Here is a 20,678-nt window from a genome sequence, read left to right as displayed (position 1 = left end):
TTGCTCAGTAGTGCTTCCCGAGCGACTGTAATTTCACCGAGTTCCCCTCTCCTTCCACCGCTTGATTTAAATGTTGGCCTAGCCAATGATGCCCACATCCTGTGGAAGAATTTGTAAAAAAAATATTGGATAAGCAGAATTTCTTCCAACTAAATATTTGAAAGACTGAAGCCATTCTTTTTGATCCCTGCCAAAAACTCTGTTCCTTGACCACTGTTTCCATCTCTGACAGTTACTTTGGGCTGATTGAAAGCACTTGCAACCTTGCTGTTGCGTTTGACCTGAATTTCCGACCATGTATCCACCATCACCAAGATTGCCTATTTCCACTTCACTGATATCACTTGTCCCTGACCCCGCCTTGGCTCATCTGCTGAAACCTTCATCCATGCCTTTTGTCACCTCTAGACTTGTGATGTAGGACAGTATTGGAATACCCGACAGTGATTACACTTCAAAAGTACTTCGTTAGCTGTAAAGTGTTTTGGGGCAGCTTGTGGTCGTGAAAGGTGTAATATTAATGCAAGTCTTTCTTTCCCCTGGCTGACAGCTCATTTTTCATCCCACATAAACTTTCATGCATTCAAAACACTACTGTCCGTATCTTAACTTGTTCCAAATCTCACTGATGCCTCACCTGTGCCTGCTCACCTTATTGGTTCTCCATCGGACAATGCCTTGATTTTAAAATCCTCATCCTTGTTTGAAAACCCCCCCGTGGCCTTGACCCTCTCTGCGCTCTTCCCATTCTGGCCTCTTGCACATCCTTGATTTTAATCGCTCTAGCACTGGCGGCTGTGCTTTCAGTTGCCTTAACTTCTCAGCCTTTCTACCCCTCTCTTCTTTAAGATGTTCCTTAAAACCTGCCTCTTTATTCAAACTTTGTCTCAACTGTCCTGATATCTCCTCCTGTGACTCACTTTTTTTATATTGTTCTTGGCGCACACTGTGGGCCATTTTCCTATGTTAAATTTGCTATATAAATGTAGGTTGTTTTCTAGTCATAGAGGAAATTACACTTGAACTAGTTATAGCTTCACCAGATGACACATGCACATTTCTAGCAGAGAGTTACTGGATAATGGTCAGAAGTGGCAACTTGAGCTGAGGAGGGAAAAGATTTGGCCCAAGTGCATTGAGGCTAATTGTAGTACCCCCTACTTAAAGGCACAAAGAGAGGTAAATGGATCTGATTTAATTGCCATTATGGAAACATGGCTATAGTTTGACCAAGACTGGGAACTGAAAATTCAACATTTAGGAAAGACAGGCATAGGGGCAAAGGAGGTGTTGTTGCGCTGACGAGGGATGGGATCAGTACATTGTTAAGGGAGGATCTCAGATCGGAAGAACAAAATGTAGAATCTATTTCTGTTTAAGTGGAGCTAAGAAACAGCAAGTGGCAGCAAATATTGGTAGGAGTTATTTATATGCCACCAAACAGTTGTGGTAGTGTGAGACATGGTATTAATCAGGAGATTAGAGAATCATGTAGCATGGTAATACAATAATCATGGGTGATTTCAATCTGCATATAGACTAGGTAAACCTAATGAACAATAATGCTGTGGAGAACAAGTTTCTGGAGTGGGTAAGGGATGGTTTTCTAGAACTGTATGCTGAGAAACTGACGAGAACAAGCTATTTTAGATCTAGTATTATGTTAGGAGAAAGGGCTAATTAATAATCTTGGAAAAGAACCTTCAGAGATGAGTGACCATAACATGATTAAAATTTTACATGATGTTTGAAAGTGAGGAAGTTCAATCTGAACCCAGGGTGTTAAATTTGAACAAAGGAAATAATGAAGGTATGAGGGGCAAATTGGCTGAGATAGATTGAGAAAAAACATAAAAAGGTATGATGGCATCATACATAGTTTACAGTAACTAGACATTCGGGTGTTGCTGAAAAAATACATTTTGTCAAAGCTTTTCGTCTTGCTCTCTTCAGAACAATTGCAAGAATACCAATGTCAGGAAGCAACAACTTTATACTGTATGAGAAGAGTGCTGATTGCTGAGAGTGCTGGTTGGCAAGTGGACTCTGGTAGAGGCGTTGCCATGGAAAATGTACCAGTTAATCGTGACTGACGGTTAACTGCCAAGTATTGTTTGAAATTTAAACCAGGCAGCTTGACTCTGGTCAAGGCATTTCCCTGAGGAATGAACCAGCGAATGGCTATTACTTATTTTGTTAGTTGAAACAGGCGCAATGTGTGTACACGCATTCTTTCTGTCTGCAAAGAACAGGGCCCTGTGTATTAATATATGTAGCTCTCAATACATGAAAATGTGCCACATTGCGAGTCCGACTGACAACCTTAAATTGGTTGTCGGCGTAATTTTTAGCATACTGAGGATCATTTATCAAATGTTGTTCAACCTCGGAGATGTTCACTGATGATTGCACAATGTTCAGCACTAGTCGCAACTCATCAGATACTGAAGCAATCCATGTCCAAATGCAGCAAGACCTGGACAACAACCAGGCTTGGGCTGACAGTTGGCAAGTAACATTCGTGCCAGGCAATGACCATCCCAACAAGAGAGAATCTAACCATTACCCGATGACATTCAATCATTAGCATCACTGAATCCCCTGCTATCAACATCCTGGGGAGTTATTATTGACCAGAAAAACTGAACTGGATTAACCATATGAATACTGTGGCTACAAAAGCAGGTCAGAGGCTGGGAATCCTGTGACTAGGAACTTGCCTCCTGACTCCCCAAAGCCTTTCCACCATCTACAAGGCACAAGTCAGGAGTGTGATGCAACTCCACTTGCCTGGATGAGTCCAGCTCCAGCAACACTCAAGAAGCTTGACACCATTCAGGTCACAGTAGCCTGCTTGATTGGCACTCCATCCACAAACATTCGCTCCTTCCACCACTCACGCACAGTGGCAGCAGTGTGTACCATCTACAAGATACACTGCAGGAACTCACCAAGGCTCCTTAGACAGAACCTTTCAAATCCACGACCACTACCATCTAGAAGGGAAAGGGCAGCAGACACATGGGAATACCACCACCAGGAAGTTCCCCTCCAAGCTCTGACTTAGTGAAAGAATGGCAATATAGTTCTATCTCTGGGTCAAAATCCTGGAACTCCCTCCCTAACAGCACTGTGGGTGTATCTACACCACATGGACTGCAGCAGTTCAAGAAGGCAGCTCACCACCACCTTCTCGAGGGCAATTAGGGATGGACAATAAATGCTGGCCTAGCTAGCAATGCCCACATTCCATAAAAATGAACAAAACAAAATCATGTTTGACGAACCTGTTAAGAGTTTTTTTTTGAGGATGTTACTAACAGAATTGATAAAGGGGTGTTGGTAGATGTAGTATACTTGGATTTTCAGAAGGCTTTTGATAGTCTCCCACTGGAGGTTGGTTAGCAAATTTAAAGCACATGGGATAGGAGGCAATATGTTGGCATGGGTTAAGGATTGGTTAATGGGCAGAAAACAAGGAATAAAGGGGCCATTCTCGCATTGATTGTCTGTGACTAGTGAGGTACTGCAAGGATCAGTACTTGCGCCATAGCTGTTCACAATAATATCGAATGATTTGGATGTGTATGCCAAATGTAATATTCCAAAGTTTGCAGATGACACAAAGCTAGGTGGGAATGTGTGTTGTGAGGAAGATGCAAAATGGCTTCAAGGGGATTTAGATAGACTTAGTGAGTGGGCAAAAACATGGCAGCTGGAATATTGTGTGGCAAAATGTGAGGTAATCTACACTTCCTAATCTCTTGCCATTTAAGAAATACTCTGCACATCCGTTCCTCCTACCAGTGTAGATGTACAATGGGACCTGGGTGTCCTCATCAATACGTCACTGAAAGCTAGCATGCAGATGCAGCAAGCAGTTAGGAAGGCTAATGGTATGTTAGCCTTTATCACAAGAGGATTTGAGTGCAGGAGTAGCAAAGTCTTGCTTCAATTGTATAGAACCTTGGTTAGACCACACCTGGAGCGGTGTGTGCAACTTTTGGTCCCCTTACCTTAGGAACGATATTATTATCATAAATGGAGTGCAACAAAGGTCCACAGACTTGTTCCCGGGATGGAGGGACTGTCCTATGAAGGGAGATTGGGAAAACTGTATTCGCTAGCATTTTGAAGAAGGAGAGGTGATCTAACTGAAAGCTACAAAATACTTAAAAGGGTTCGATAGGGCAGGTTCAGGTAAGATGTTTCTGCTGGTTGGGGAGTCAAGAACCAGAGGACACAAGTTCGAAATAAGGGGGAAGCCACTTAGGGCCGAGAAGGAGAAACATTTTTGCTCAGAGGGTTGTGAATTTTTGGAATTCTCTACCCCAGAGGGCTGTGGAAGCCATGTCATTGAGCTTGTTTAAAGCAGAGATTTCTAAATATCAATGACAATATGGGAAATGAGGATAATGTTTGGAAAAAGGCATTGAAGTGGATGATCAGCTATGATCATATTGAATGGTGGAGTAGGCTCAATGGGCTGAATGGCCTACTTCTGCTCCCATGTTCCTATAGCCAGTAATTTAATTCATTATGACAGTGGTTCCCAAAGTGGAGTCTGCATTTCTCTGGGGTTGTGGCAGATGTGTCATAGGGATACTTTTCTCTTAATTGTGTAATAGCAGATTTTCAGGGATGAGAATCTTTTTCCAACCCCAGCCTCACCCCACCCCTCCATAGTTCTAGGATTTCCCAATGCAAGTGTCCCTGGTGCTCAGGCTAATGCGCCACCACTCAGATTCCCATTGCTCGCTGCTCCACCAATCAAAGATTATTTCTCTCCCATGTTTGCTGCTGATGGGCACATTCGTGAGATGCAGTTGTGCCTATTAGCAGCAAGCACGAGAGAGAGGGAACCTGTGATTGGAGGAGCAGTGTATAGGTGAGTGGCAGCATATGAGCTTGAGCACCGACATGGCAGTGGTGCAAAAGCAGCAGCTGCTGGTCCAAATACTCTTAGTGAAAGAGGTGCCTGCTTGACCCATAGGTCCGTGGACTGCTGGGCAGACACAGCCTGCTTAGCCCAATTCACCACCCTGGCGGAGCCAACTTATAAAGGTACAGAGGAGTGAGAGGAGGTGGTGAGGTTTGGGAAGAGGGGCTACTGAATAACAGTTGGCTGAGGGGGTTTTGGGAAGAGAGGTTGCTGAGTAAATGAGTAGTGGGGAGGGGTTTGGGAAGAGGGGTTGCTTAGTGAGTGAGAGATGAGGGATTGGGAAGAGGGTGAGTTGGGAAGAAGGGCTACTGAGTGGGGGAAGGGATATTGCAACAAGGGGCTGCTGAGTGTGTGGGTGGGGGGGGAGTGGTTGGGAAGAGGAGCTACTGATTGGGTGATTCTGTGGGTGGGGGTGGGAATTTACAAAACGTGTAGTTATTAGAGGAGTAAGTAAATTACTATTAATACAGCCATATGTACCTGTAACTATAATGACTTCTGAAACGTGTAGTCATTAAAGGGGCAGTTAAAAAAGAAACTGTCTTGCCTGTAAAGGGTACGCAAAAGGTTGGTAAATCTGAATAGTGATACACAACTAATAAAGCTTGAGAACCACTGCATTATGACCAGAGTCTAAGGCCATGACATTGTTGTTTATGCAACCCTGTTACCCACTAGATAAACCTATCGGTTCATCAAGGAGCCCTGATATGGTTGGATTTTGACTAAACTGTAAGTGACTTTTGATCATCAAACACTGGATTTTTGTTCTTTGTTTTTAAATGATACAAAATTTGCACTGTGAAGAAAATGGTGGACTATTAGCACTGTGCTGAAAAAGTAATGGGCACAACAAAAAGGCGTTATTTGAAATTGCTTCCATTAGAGGCCTCATAAACACTTCTCATACATTTTAATATTTTTAGACCTTTTATCAACGTTTGTGAATGTTGGTGGTCTCATTTTGTTTTGCAGAGGAGGATTCAATTATTCCATTATCTTTGGGAGGTAGACTCCCTATCTCACTGACTGGTCACCAGGTAGCGGCAGCACAGGCTGCTGCAGCTCAGGCTGCAGTAGCTGCACAAGCTTCGGCATTAGATCAGCTGAGAGAGAAACTGGAGTCTGGAGAGCCTCCGGAGAAGAAGATGGTAGTTGGGGTGGATGAACAGCAGCGGCTGATGCAGCGTGCTATTCAGCAGAATCTACTCGCCATGACAGCCCAGATACCGATGAGCATCAGAATCAACAGTCAAGGTATAATGAGCAACATGAGGTATTCTTATTGCTGAGTCAAAAAATTCACAGTATTAAAGTTGCTATCTGTTGCAATCATTGGAACACTCAGTGTAGTGCTAAGCTTTACTTCAAGGAAAACAAACTGGTGGGAGAGTATTTTATGTTCAGAGTACTTATAGAGAGTGAAAAGATCTGCTTGCCAGAAGAATTTTCATTTTATTTTTAAATCATAATGTTCTGAACTAGTAGGAAGTGCATCAGGATGGCTGTCCTTTCTTGTTGGCCCATGCCTGGATGATACTGATACCTTACACCTTGGAGTGGCAGCATTGCAAAGAACAGTGGACATTACTTTAAATCAGTCTTTGCTTATTTGTTGGACGCTGAATTCTCTGCATTTTTAGCTGGTAACATTGTTTTCTGGTTTGAGGTGCTTCTGAATCAGGGCATGGGATGACCAAAAATTGCAGCCTTGTTGTCCAGTGGAAATGCTCTAGAATGCATGAATGCATTTTTTTGTTGGGATGTTGCTGAGAAGCCTCGTGGGGTAGGAAACTTGACTGGTATGTTTCCCAAAGCTCAGAGTTTGGACGTTTTCAAAATTCTTTTAAGCATATCTTTTTTTCTCCTCCAATTGTGGATTGCTTTGAACAATAACCAGTTTCATTTAGACTTTTTTTCCTCTAATGAATGAGAAGATTGTGAATTTTTGTGATGACGGCAGTAGTTATTATTTTTGACATAACTTGCCTCTTTGATATTTTAAATAGCAAAGTTTTGCTTGTATTTATTTTGTAACACTCTGTGATAATGTTCTCACCTGAGTAAAAAGGGTGGGATTCAAACTTCATTCCAGAACATGGGCACAGCATCTTTGCTAACATTGTGGCACTGAAATAATGGTGAATTGTCAGAGGTGCTTTATTTTGTTAAACTTAAATCCTACAGTTGGATGGGTTACGAATGCGTGGTTATAAAATGGTTATGTTTAAATTGTCTCTTTAACGGAAAACAGAATGCCCTGGAAAAGGGGATGGTGTGAAGTAGTATCGGACTTTGCCTGTCTAAACACCAGGTGATGGTTACCATAGGTTTGCTGGGGGAGCCCAGGTTAAGACTTATTGAACCAACACGCATTATTTCACACCTGAACACAGAGAGGCTGCTGTCTTGCTTGGTGCTGATTTCTTTCAGGCAGTCGGATTAAAAAGGCCCTGGACATAGAGCGAGCAAGACAGGAACAGCATATGCTGCAGTCTGCAGAGAGAAAAGGCTGTTTTCCCTGTTAGCTACCAGACAGAATGCAGGGGAAAATTTGTCCACTGGTCCAAGAGAAGGAACCCACAGCGATTTAAGGACACTGGAAGATTTGCCCTGGCGAGGTTAAGAGAAGAAATCACCTGCATGGGCCTTACTGCTGAAAGTTGGATGGGAATTTTTAGAGAGAGGACCTTCGACTGCTGGACATTATGACTTCGGCAAAGCTGGGGACGTGAACCTGTTGGAAGCTGGGAGTAACTTTAGACAGTTTCCTAAACAAACTGCAGTTCTGTGGAGAGCATGCTGTAAAGTATATATGCGACAAGGGGTTATGGATCGCATTAAGACATTATTAAGGGTTATCTTTTCAGTAGTTTAGAGTATTGGTTGCCTACTAAGTAATACGTAGTTGATATTAATTTTAGCTTGTAACAGTAAAAGTCTTAAAACTTGAAATCTTGTTATGCGATTCATTTAAGTTGGTAACTGGGAATTCAAATATCTTTCTAACAGTTATTGGTCTCATTGGGGATTGTAACAAATTGGGGGTTCTTCTGGTATTCGGATCCAGAGGCTGGGATCAAGTACATAGAATTTGCCAGAGTTTAAACGAACAAGATTTCACAGTTACTTTTGCTGAATTCATTGAACAGTCAACATGGCTACATCTATTGCTCAAATGTTTCTAGAAGGGGAGGACCTATTTGTGAATTGAAAGAGAAATGTTAAAACTCTAATTAGAATTAGAGCAGGAGAAAGGGAAAACCTTGACTCCCAGAGAGAAAATGAAACGAGGAAATTTGGTCTCAAGAAAGAAGAGTCTAGATTATGCAAACCGGTTCACCAGCAAACTTGACAAGTCAGTTTTAACTCCAGGTTTTGATTTGGCAAGGAATATTACCTAGTGCCTAAATTCAGTGAGGAAGGGGTTGAAATGTATTTTGTCATTTGAGAAAATTGTTGCAAAGTTACAATGGCAGCAAGAAAGTTGGACAGTCTTATTGAAAAGCACTGAATGCATATGAGTTAGTGCCAGAAACTTACAGACAATGGGTGGTGGCGTAGCGGTATTGTCACTGGGCTAGTAATCCCAGAGACCCAGGGTAACGCTCTGGGGACCCGGGTTCGAATCCAATTCAATGAATTCAATAAAAATCTGGAATTAAAAGTCTAATGATGACCATGAAGTCATTATAAAAACCCATCTGGTTCACAAATGTCCTTTAGGGAAGGAAATCTGTCACCCTTACCTGGTCTGGCCCACATGTGACTCCAGATCCACAGCAATGTGGTTGACTCTGAAATGATCTAGCAAGCCACTCAGTTGTATCTAAAGAAAGTCAATAAGGAATGAAACCAGACGGACCACCCGGCATTGACCAAGCACTGGATAAGACAACGGCAAGCCCAGCCCTGTCGACTCTGCAAAGTGCTCCTTACTAACATCTGGGGGCTTGTGCCAAAATTGGAAGAGCTGCCTCACAGAATAGTCAAGCAACAGCCTGACATAGTCATACTCAGGAATTGTATCTTACAGATAATGTCCCAAACACCACCATCACCATTCCTGGGTATACCAGCACAGGTGGCAGCCCAGTAGTATACAGTTGGGAGGGTGTTACTCTCGGAGTCCTCAATATTGACTCCGTGAAGTCTTACAGCATGGGCAAGGAAATCTCCTGCTGATTACTACGCACTGCCCCCATCTCCGTTGATTAATCTGTACTCCTCCAAGTTGAACAGCACTTGGAGGAAGCACTGAAGGTGGCAGAATGCATTTTAGGTGGGGGACTTCAATGCCCATCACGAAGAGTGGCTCAGTAGCACCACCACAGATTGAGGTGACTGAGTCCGAAAGGACATAGCTGCTAGACTGGATCTGCGGCAAACGCTGAGGGAAGCGACAAGGGAAAAACATACTTGACTTCATCTTCACCAATCTGCCTACTGCGGATGCGTGGCAGTATGAGTAGGAGTGATCACGCACTGTCCTTGTGAAGATACATTGAGGATACCCTCCATTGTGTTGTGTGGCACTACCATCATGCTAAATGGGGTAGATTTCAAACAGATCTTGCAACTCAACACTGGGGAACCATGAGGTGCTGTGGGCCAGCAGCTGCAGCTGAATTGTACTCTACCACAATCTATAACCTCATGGCCCAGCATATCCCCCATTGTACCATTAATACCAAACCAAACCAGAAGAGTGCAGGAGGGCATGCCAGGAGCGGCACCAGGCATACAAAAAATGAGCTGTCAACCTGGTGAAGCGAGAACACAGAACTACTTGCATGCAAATAGCATAAGCAGCAAGTGATAGAGCTCAACGATCGCACAACTAACGGATCAGGTCTAAGCTCTGCAGTCTTGCCACATCCAGTTGTGAATGGTGGTGGACAATTAAACAATTCACTAAAGGAGGTGGCCCTACAAATATCCCCATCCTCACTGATGGTGGAGCCCAGCACATCAGTGCAAAAGAGAAGGCTGAAGCGTTTATTACAACCTTCAGCCAGAAGTGCTGAGTGGACGATCCATCTCTGCCTCCTCCGGAGGTCCTCAGCATCAAAGATGCCAGTCTTCAGCCAATTTGATACACTCCACGTGATGTCAAGAAACAGCTGAAGGCACTGGATACTGCAAAGGTTGGGCCCTGACAATATTCCGACAATAGTTCTGAAGACTTGTGCTCCAGAACTTGCTGCATACTTAGCCAAGCTGTTCCAGTACAACTGCAACACTGGCATCTACCTGGCAATGTGGAAAATGTCCTTCACACACAAAGATGGACAAATCCAACCTGGCCCATTACCGCCCCATCAGCCTATTCTCGATCATCAGAAAAGTGGTGGAAGGGGTCATCAACATTGCTATCAAGCAGCACTTACTTAGCAATAACTATCTCACTGACGCTCACTTTGCCAGGGTCACTCAGCTTCTAACCTCATTGCAGCCTTGGTTCAAACATGGACAGAAGAGCTAGACTCCAAAGGTGAGGTGAGAGTGACTGTCCTTGACATCAAAGCAGCATTTGACTGAGTGTGGCATCAAGGAGCCCTAGCACAACTGGAGTCAATGGGAATAAGGGGGAAAACTCTCCACCAGTTGGAGTCATACCTAGCATAAAGGAAGATGGTTGTTGGAAATCAATCATCTCAGTTCCAGGGCATCACTGCAGGAGTTCCTCAGGGTAGTGTCCTAGGCCCAACCATCTTCAGCTGTTTCATCAATGACCTTCCCTCCATCACAAGGTCAGAAGTGGGGACATTCCCTGATGATTGCACAATGTTCAGCACCATGCATGACTCCTCAGATACTGAAGCAGTCCATGTCCAAATGCAGCAAGACCTGGACAATATCCAGGCTTGGGCTGACAAGTGGCAAGTAACATTCGTGCCACACAAGTGCCAGGCAATGACCATCTCCAACAAGAGAGAATCTAACCATCACCCATGACATTCAATGGCATTAGCATCGCTGAATCCCCCACTATCAACATTTTGCAGCAAGTAGCTCACCTCCTGACTCCCTCTTTCCACCATCTACAAGGCACAAGTCAGGAGTGTGATGGAATACTTTCCACTTGCCTGGATGAGTGCAGCTCCAACAACACTGAAGAAGCTTGACGCCATCCAGAACACAGCAGCCTGCATGATTGGCACCCCATCCACAAACATTCACTTCCTCCACCACTGATGCACAGTGGCAGCAGTGTGTACCATCTACAAGATGCACTGCAGGAATTCACCACTCTCTGACTGAAGAAGTTTCTCCTCATTGCAGTCCTAAGTGGCCTACCCCATATCCTGAGATTGTGACCCCTTGTTCTAGACCCCCCAGCCAGAGGAAACATCTTCCCTGCATCCAGTTTGTCAAGCCCTGTCAGAATTTTATACGCTTCAATTAAATCCCCCTTCATTCTCCTAAACGCCAGTGAATACAGGACTAGTCGACCCAATCTCTCCTCATGCGACAATCCTGCCATCCCAGGAATCAGTCTGGTGAACCTTTGCTGACTCCCTCTATGGCAAGTATATCCTTTCCTTAGGTAAGGAGACCAAAACTGCACACAATACTCCAGGTGTGGTCTCACCAAGGCCATGTATAGCTGAAGTAAGACATCCTTGCTCCTGTACCCAAATCCTCTCTCAATGAAGGCCATCATACCATTTACCGCCTTAACTGCATGCTGCACCTGGATGCATGCTTTCAGTGATTGGTGTATAAAGACACCTTAAATAAATAATACTTTGCCATTCTGTTTTTCCTACCATGAAATCAAAGGAAGGAGCATAATGAGACTTCTGTGGAATTCTCTAGAGAAAAGAAAATTATATTTGATAGATGATATAGGGCTATGAAGATTGGGTCAGATTTTGAAAACCTTAGAGAGAGAATGTCAATGGAAATGTTAAAAATAGTGTCCCTTTAGGAATAAGGTTCCATCAAAAAGAGTATAAAGTTTCTAAATATGGTTAGCTGCGATAATGGCTGACTACGAATTGTCTTTCAAATATGAGTAGCAGCAGACATTGTTTGCAAACCCACACAGAAACTGGAGAGATAAGAGATCTGAGAATGAACAGAACACTGATTACAGTGAGGAAAATAGAAATGATACGCAGATACTCAGAATAATGAAAAAGACAGATTGGAGTATAAGTATGATCCAAGGTGTTATTTTTGTCATAATCTGAAGGCAGATTGTTTAATATGAAAAGCCAAAAGTGTATTATTTGTGGGCATGCATAGCGTGACTGCAGAAAATGTACACTAAGTGGTGCTTGTGACAAATCAGTAGCTTTGACTGTATTTACTATTGGAAAAGATCAGAGCATAGAGGATTAAAAGAATTTTGTGTTCAAGGGTGAAGTCTGCACATTCTTCTCCTGTAAAGCGGGAAAGCAAATTAATATTCTTAAATACGAGATCATCTCAATCGCTGACGGTAGTAGGTGAAGGGAGCTCTCCCTCTCTCGAAGGTACGCTATTTAAAAATGTATTCATTAAAGGTATTAATGGAGGTTGTTTAACTACTCTGCATAAAGTTAATTTAAAGTGTGGTTTAATTTCCGGTTATATAGTTTTGGGAAGTGTACATAAGTTGCCTATTAATGGTGTCAATTTAATATCAGGAAATGACCTCACTGGAGATAAAATTCTGCCATCTCCAGTGATGTCTCACAGGTCCAGTGAAGCCATTGAAGTTGAAAATGTACAAGAGAATCAAATGACATACAGAAATCCATGAATCTCTGTAAGCCTGCTGTGAAAATTACTGTTTCAACTAAAGTTGTGTCCAAAGATACATTGAAGCATTAGACTGACAATGAGTTAATAGCAGCGAGAAATTTAAGCTGCCTGATTTAAACCTGCAGGCAGACCCCAAGCAAGAGGTGTCAAAACAGGCAGCAGGAGCACTCAGCTGATGATAGAATAAAGGAAAGCAGTACTTCATAACCAAGTAACTCTGCTGTAACTAATTCTGATACCATGAAGCTACCAGGAAGGATTCATGTTCTTGAAAGTAAATTAAAACTTCAAAATGACTAAATGATCACTCTTGTGAAAGAATTAGAATAAGTTCATGCTGAGTGGGAAAACGTAAAACAAAAGAATTTAGAAGAAATTCTGAACTGACTAAAAAGGAAAGTCAAGATTTTTTTATCTGATCATTGACAAAACCTTAACAAGGTTCTTAAAGCAGCTATGGTGGCTGATTTAAACCTGCATCTCCTGGAGTAGAATACTGAAAGTTTAAATCATAGGGATGGACTTGAAAGATAAAAGTAATCCTGCATTTGTTCAGGAAGAGAACAATTCAACTGTGTGCCTGGGTGAGTATTTCTTTACACACTTGGATATTAAAAAACCTGCAGCCATGGAAGAAAATGGCAATCCAGACTTTAAAATCTAAACACGGTAGTTCAACTGTTCAAAGGTGAACACCCTGATGACAATGTAGTGTCAGGTTTTAAAGAACAACAAAATGAATTACTGAATCCACAGGGTACGAAGCATTATGGCAGAATTTCTTCTGGACCTATGGTTCACACCTGCTGATACCAGAAAACCAGAGGGATTATCAGAAATTAGCAATGCTTTTCTTGTCAAAGTTAACTAGACCAGACCAAGTATAGAATTTTCTGACCTGGGACATGGAAAAGCAGAAAAACCTATTCGAAATGAGAGAGGAGATTTGCTATGACAAATGGCGGAAGTGAAGCCACCAGTAAGATGAACTCTCATTCAGAAGAAAGTTGGAATTCCAAGAACTCTTATAAATTGAACTTTAAATCCTAATTGTCATGTGCGATTTGGTGTGACAGGTTAAACCTTATAATGCTGCCAAGACGGATTGTTTAATGGTGAATTGTGATAACAGAAGAGAACATTACCAGTACTCCATGTAGTAAGTTACTTGTTAGTGTTTACAGTGTTATACTTTGATAGCATTGTAGAAAAACTATTGTTACGATTGTGAAGTTATTAAATGCTTATGTTTAAATTATCTTTCAATTTAAGAAAAAACAGAATGCCCTGTAAAGGGGGATGGTGTGACTGACATTGTATTGGTTTTAACCTGGGCCTCCTGTCCCAGTGGTAACCACCTGCCCTGATGCCAGGTAAAGACTTAGAGAATCTATATTTTACAACTGAACATATAGAGCGAGGCAGCCATCTTGCCTTGTGCTGACTTAGACTCCCAGGCAGTTGGATTTGTCATGATCAGAAGACAGGAAGGAAAATATATATATATCTATATCATTCTGGTTACTTTATAAACCATAGAACCATAGAAAAGTTACAGCACACAAGGAGGCCATTCGGCCCATCTTGTCCATGCCAGCCCGGGGACACCCAGGTGCCCTTTCTAATCTCACCTCCCTGCACCTGGTCCATAGCCCTGCAGCTTCAGCGCTTAAGGTGCAGATCCAGGTACTTTTTAAAAGAGTTTAAAGTTTCTGCCTTTACCACCAACTTGGGCAGTGAATTCCAGACACCCAATACCCTCTGCGTAAAAAATGTTCTTCCTCGTGTCCCCCCTACACCTTCTGCCACTTATCTCTAATCTATATCCCCTGGTTCTAGAATTCTCCACCAAGGGAAACAATTTTATCCTGTTCACTCTATCTATTCCCCTCATAATTTTGTACACCTCAATCAAGTCACCTCTCAGCCTTCTTTGTTCTAATGAAAATAACCCCAACCTATCCAATCTCTCCTCATAGCTACCACTTTTCTAACCCTGGCAACATTCTTGTAAACCTCCTTTGCACTCTCTCCAGAGCTATTACATCCTTCCTGTAATGTGATGACCAGAACTGCACACAATAGTCCAGTTGTGGCCTCACCAGTATTTTATACAATTCCAACATTTTTGCTTACTTTTATATTCTATACCTCTGCCAAGGAAGGAGAGCATTCCATATGCCTTCTTTACAACCTTGTCTACTTGAACTGGGAACAGCTGCCTTCAGGGACCTGTGTACTTGTACGCCAAGATCTCTCACTTCATCTACCCCTCTTAGTATATTCCCATTTATTGTGTAATCCTGGTAACTGTTTGACCACCCTAAATGTATGACCTCACACTTCTCTATGTTCAAATCCATCTGCCACTTTACCACCCGCTCCACCAACCCACCTATATCGTTTTGGAGATTATGGCTATCCTCTACACTATCCACTACTCGGCCAATCTTTGTGTCATCTGCAAATTCCCCAATCGTGCCCCCCACATTCATGTCCAAGTTGTTAATATATAACACAAACAACAAGGGCCAACACCGAGCCCTGTGGAACACCACTTGAGACAACTTTCCATTCGCAAGGGCATCCATCGAATGTATTACTTTTGATCCAAACGTATTACTTTTTAAAAAAAATGGACCAATGGCTAAAATGATAAAATAGCTGCAACTGACGGCATGCTCGTTGTTCTGAAAGATTCTAAGCTGTTCCGATGGACAAAGGCTACCTTGTCATCCCCCTGGAATGCGACTTGTATTGTATAAACATTCCAGCCAAGCCAACACACAGGATTTGTGGACAATACATCTGCACCAACCAGCTCTGAACAAAGACAGAGCTGTTTAGGGCTCATCATCTCCAACGTCGCACTAATGGTCCTTCAGTTACCTGCTCAAAACACAAAGGGTTTTAACAAGGGTGCCTCATTAACTGAATAGCTCGACCTGAAACCACCCTGCCATATGACGGAGACTTGAGCTGTTTGAATTCCTTTAATTATACAGCTTTTGAATTTTAGCTTCTGTTGCGGTTTAACCTCAAGAGAAAACCTCAAGAGAAAACCGGGCTAGCAGCCTGTCTCTGACCTCCATCTCTGAGTCTGATCTCCAGAAAGGAACCTGTATTTCACCTACAGAGTGAACTAATACCCAGGATACAAGAATACTTTGCATCTTCAACAGATTCACCCTGCAACAGAAAAAACAACCTGAAAGAACCTTCCTTAAACATTGATTCTGGACCCTGGACTCACGTGAAACCATAATTCTTATTTTTATCATGGTTTTTGCCCTGAGCCCTTTTCTTTCCCTTCCTCCTTTTTTGTTGTCTGAATGCAGAATGGACAGACGTTGTAAAACCCCCTTCCCACATTTTGTGCATGTGTGTAAAATAAACTATCCTTTTATTTTACCTTATCTTGGGTTTCCTGAGAGATTATTAATAGAGGATTGGATAACTCCAAAGCTGAAGGGTTGGGGAAAATACGCCACCACTGAAAAAGGGGGAAATCAAAAATCAAAAATACCTTTCTGTTTACAGACAGGTAGAGTGTGGAGAAATCAGGGCTGTTTGGGGGGTAAAAAACCCCTCCTGTCCGTAACAGATTGAAAAAGCCCTGGACATACAGCCAGCGAGGCAGGAACAGCATATGCTGCAGGCTGCAGAGAGAAAAGGCTGTTTTCTCTGTTAGCTACCAGGCAAAATTCTGGGGAAGGCTTGTCCACTGATTGAAGACAAGGAACCCATAGTGATTTGAGGGTACTGAAAAGTTTTCCTTGGTGAGGTTGGGAGAAGAAATCACTAGAGTGGGCCTTACTGTTGAAAGTTGGCTGGGAATTCAGAGAACTAAGGAAGAGGACCTTCAGTTGCTGGACATTACAATTTGGAAAAGCAGGGAGACATGAACCCTTTAGACTGTTTCCTGAATAGACTTCAACTCTGTAGAGAGCCTCCTGTGAAGTATATATGCACATGGAGTTTTCGTATGCATTAAGACATTCATAGCAGTTATCTTTTCTGTAGTTTAGAGTATTAGTTGTTTACTAAGTAATGTTTACTCTATGTTAATTTTAATTTGTTGATTACAGTAAAGGTTTTAAAACTTGAAGCCTTGCTGTGATTCCTTGAAGGTCACTGGAAATTCAAATCTCTCAGTCTCTATAGGGATCATGGCAGATGTAAAAGATGCAATGGTACAATTCAAAGAAGACCTGGGATTGATTTTTTTCTATTTCTTAGTCAACGTTCATCCCTTAACTAATACCAAAAAGGGATTAAATGCTAAATATTATTTGCCATTTGTAGGACCTTGCTGTGTACACACCTGCTGCCACACTTGCCTACAAACAACAGTTCCAACTTGGCAGGAAAAGAGTATTTCTTTGGCCTCATTGGAGGTGAAACGTATTATATAAGTTCACGTTTTTAGTTGCCTCAAATAATTAAAATATATTTAGTTCAATTTTTGGATAAAGATAAGTGAATTAATCTTGTGTTTTAATGAATAATGTGATGATCTTTGACCTGGAAGCAGTTTAAAATGCTTGTATAATCTGTAATTATTTTTAATAATGTTTGAAAAAGACTTTTAAGAGTTTGCATTAATTGTGAAGAGATCAATTATAATTTCTTGGATAAGAAGAAATACTGGTCCCTTATCCTGGAAGCGGAATTGACAAGAAGGAAGTGAAGACCGGAAGCCGTGTGGCTGGCAGACACAAAGAGATGCAGCAGAGGCGAGAACAGAGGAGGCACGTTTATAAGGGTGTGTGTAAGTAATACAGTTAAACAGGACAGAAAGCAGGGTTCGAACAGGGATTGCAAATGGACAATTTTACTGCTGCTCCTTCAATTTTGTCAGAGATGACCAGACCATTTATCAGGGTTTATTAAAGGAGTAAGATAAAGGAGTGTCTGGAGGGATCTGTGCCATCAAGACTGTCATGAACCTAGTTAAGGAGGTCCTGTGGGAATGTTCTGTTCTGGTGACGACTATCTCTGGGGACTTCAGATGGAATACGGCTGTCGGCAGACGCAACTTGAGGGCTAAATCGATTGAGTGGGAGAGTGAGATCCTACATACCAGAGGTCGAGTTAGGGAACTTGAGAACTGAACATGGTTCCTCTGTCTGCAAAAACTAGTGTGAGTGCTTGTGGTTTTGTAAGATGTACCTTTGTTGTTTTGACTATTTAAAGTGAAACCTACCTTTTTATTTGAAGCATAATTTACCTGTTAATGCTTAATTTGTGTTGGTTCTGATTAATGTTAAAGTAAAAGTTACAAAAAGTGAAAAATCTCTTCATTTGGGGTTGTTTGGTAAATTTGATTATTTGCATTTACGGTACCACGGGGATTGTAGCATGGTCTGAATTCTGCACATAGTGTGTTTTGCACATTAAACACTGAGAATTTTCTTTAAGTGAAATGGGCCACAGTGCTGACAATGCAGGTAAATTCTTCATGTGATACAAACAAATCAGGATGCTTTAAGTTTGGAACCTTGGTCTGTGATAAGCTAGCTGATCTGAACTGGGTTGGTAGCGGCTTGTAGGAGAAGAATTAGTCAGCTCTCTTAACCCTGTTTACTAGCCAGTGAGTGCCCACCCCAGCACAATTCTAATATTATAGATTTCCAGCATTTCTCTTTTTAATGTGTCTTTGGATGATTGTAAATAGATTTGTTTTACTTGAGTATCTTTACATTTGTTTGAACATCTAACTGAGAATTAGTATATTTTTAACCATTGATTTTTCAGTATAGCAATGGAGGAGTACATTTCCTTTAGACTTTTCTGAAGCTTTCTATTTTTTGAAAGTAGTTTCCCACGTCTGTTGTCATGTACTATAATTTTTTGTTATAAATAGTTTACTTTTTTTGGGCCAAATCTAATCTTATTAAAGCTCTTTCACAACAGACACCAAGGGATTCTTGTTTATTTTCATCTGGAAATGCTAATATAATAAGAATATTTATTACTTCAATCCATTAGTTGCACTAGGGGGATGCAGTGGTATTTGTCCATGAGCGTTTGAAAGCTCAGTCACAGAACCTGTGTATACAATTAATGCTCACACTACTGATTCCTAACCTGAGCCAAGATGGTTGTAAAGCTATGGTACTTCTTTCTACACAAAAAAAAATTAGTCATGGTTGAAAGCCCTTAACTATCTACTGGTGAATAGAGGCATGTGAAAGCAGCCTTCTGGCTACTTCATTGGCAGCTGAGATGTTTAGGTCACAAGGATCAAAGATGGAGATAGCTTACAAGATGCCAATTTAGATAAAGCATGAAAAGAGAGATTGTAATGATGTGCATGGAATCATCCAGTCATCACAACAAATTGCACTTATATAATGTCTTTGACATAAAACATTCCAAAGTACTTGAGGTGAAAATGCTTGGACACCATGGAGTGCTGGGAGAAGGTTTCAGATTGGTGACTAGAGGCAGGTTTTTAGGGAAGTTTTGAGTTAGGATTGAGAGAAGCTAGGTTAAAAGTTAGAGAGGAGAGTGGTTTAGTGGTGGCTCTCTGGCATGGGGTTAATAGTGGAGGGACAGGGTAATGCAGAGAAATCCATAGAATATGGGGTGTATGCTGGAACAGAGGCCTAAAGGAGATTGCTGAATTTAGAAAAGGTGAGAAGGGACTTGCGATAAAAGTAAAGATTTTTGCATTGGTGGTTAAGGAGGTAGTGAAGGTTCAATTAAGATGGATTGAAGGTTAGAAGGTGCACTATGGAGTTTTGAATGAGTTGAAAATTGTGACGTGTAGAACTCAAAGTGGAATATTGGCATATTCAAGTCTGGAGGTAACAAAGGTAAAGATAAAGGCTGTAGAGGTAATAAGAAGGTTTGAATTTAAACTGGTGGTCAAACTGGACAGTGAGGTTGGACTGACTCAGTCTGACTGGCAGCAAACAAGAATGAGGAAGTCAGGAACCAAGATGTGGAGTTTTTGGCAGGAGTCAAAACATAATTACTTTTTAAAAGTGTTGAATTGAATTTTTGCTTATCCAGAAATTGATGTCATTTATACAATTTGACATAATGGTGGTGATTGAAGAGTCAAAGGTGACGGTCGAGAAGTTAGAGCTAGGGTGTTGTGAAAGATGATTCTACATATGAATAATGCCTGTTGAGGGTCTATAGATGTTGCCTTTCATTCCTGCAGATGACTGAGAATCAGTATCGCCGAAGACTGCAGATGCCTATGGAACTGGTCGGTCACACCTGCAAGCTGCTGCAGGATTTGGCGCCCTGGGGACGTGGAGAGCATCCACTGTTAGTGGCCGTGGCACTCAATTTCTACGCCAGTGGCCCCTTTCAGGGCTCCACAAGTGACCTCTGTGGGATGTTACAAGCCTGCACCCACAAATGCATCCATGAGGTCATGGATGCCATCTTCGTGAGGCACACAACTTTGTGCATTTTGCCCGGGACCAGGACCCATGCGGCGACCTCGCAGAGCGAAGGTATAATGAGGCTCATACTGCAACTTGAAACTTGGTGGAGCAGACCATCGGGATGCTGAAATTGAGGTTCTGGTGCCTGGACCGGTTTGCTGGAGCTCTGCAATACAGTGCACAGAGGGTGTCATGCATTGTCATCGCTTGCTGCGCTCTTTGCAACGCCACGTTTTAACAGGGAGAGGAGTTGGCTGAGGTGGAGCTGAAGGTCTCCTCCAATGAGGCCATCACCGGGGATGAGGGTGAGGAAGTCCTTAAAGGCAATGATGACTAGGATGAGGCCTTCGCACTGGCCAGACGAGGCAGGTGTGCTCAGGAGGCCCTCATAGCTGCTAGATTTGTGGATGATGACAACATGCAGTGAGGAGACACCATTAAATCCTCATTACATCTATGAATGTTTGACTCCAGTCTGGCTTACGGCAATACACATACCCTCTGTGATAATGCTCCTGTCATGGAGATGCAGTGGAGACCTCAATAGTCGCACGATTGCAGGAGGATGATGACAA

The 20,678-nt window shown here is 42.3% G+C and overlaps 1 protein-coding gene across 4 annotated transcripts in view; it reads left to right on the top strand.

Annotated features, from left to right (window-relative positions):
• The window catches only part of arid3a (AT-rich interactive domain 3A), a 95,420-nt gene that overhangs the window by 55,898 nt on the left and 18,844 nt on the right, over positions 1-20,678 (top strand). For 2 of the 4 annotated variants that reach the window (XM_078555764.1, XM_078555762.1), the window contains exon 5: positions 5,918-6,199. In XM_078555764.1, the coding sequence (XP_078411890.1) occupies positions 5,918-6,199 (282 nt within the window). Of the gene's footprint in view, positions 1-5,917; positions 6,200-12,579; positions 14,330-17,336; positions 19,574-20,678 lie in introns of those variants that run through there. The other 2 variants (XM_078555765.1, XM_078555766.1) reach the window with 2 other exon arrangements.

The sequence above is a fragment of the Cetorhinus maximus genome, chromosome 13, assembly GCF_964194155.1.
Source record: "Cetorhinus maximus chromosome 13, sCetMax3.hap1.1, whole genome shotgun sequence".
NCBI lineage: Eukaryota > Metazoa > Chordata > Chondrichthyes > Lamniformes > Cetorhinidae > Cetorhinus > Cetorhinus maximus.
Note: the sequence above shows the minus strand (reverse complement) of the source record. Positions and strands in the feature narration are given on the sequence as shown.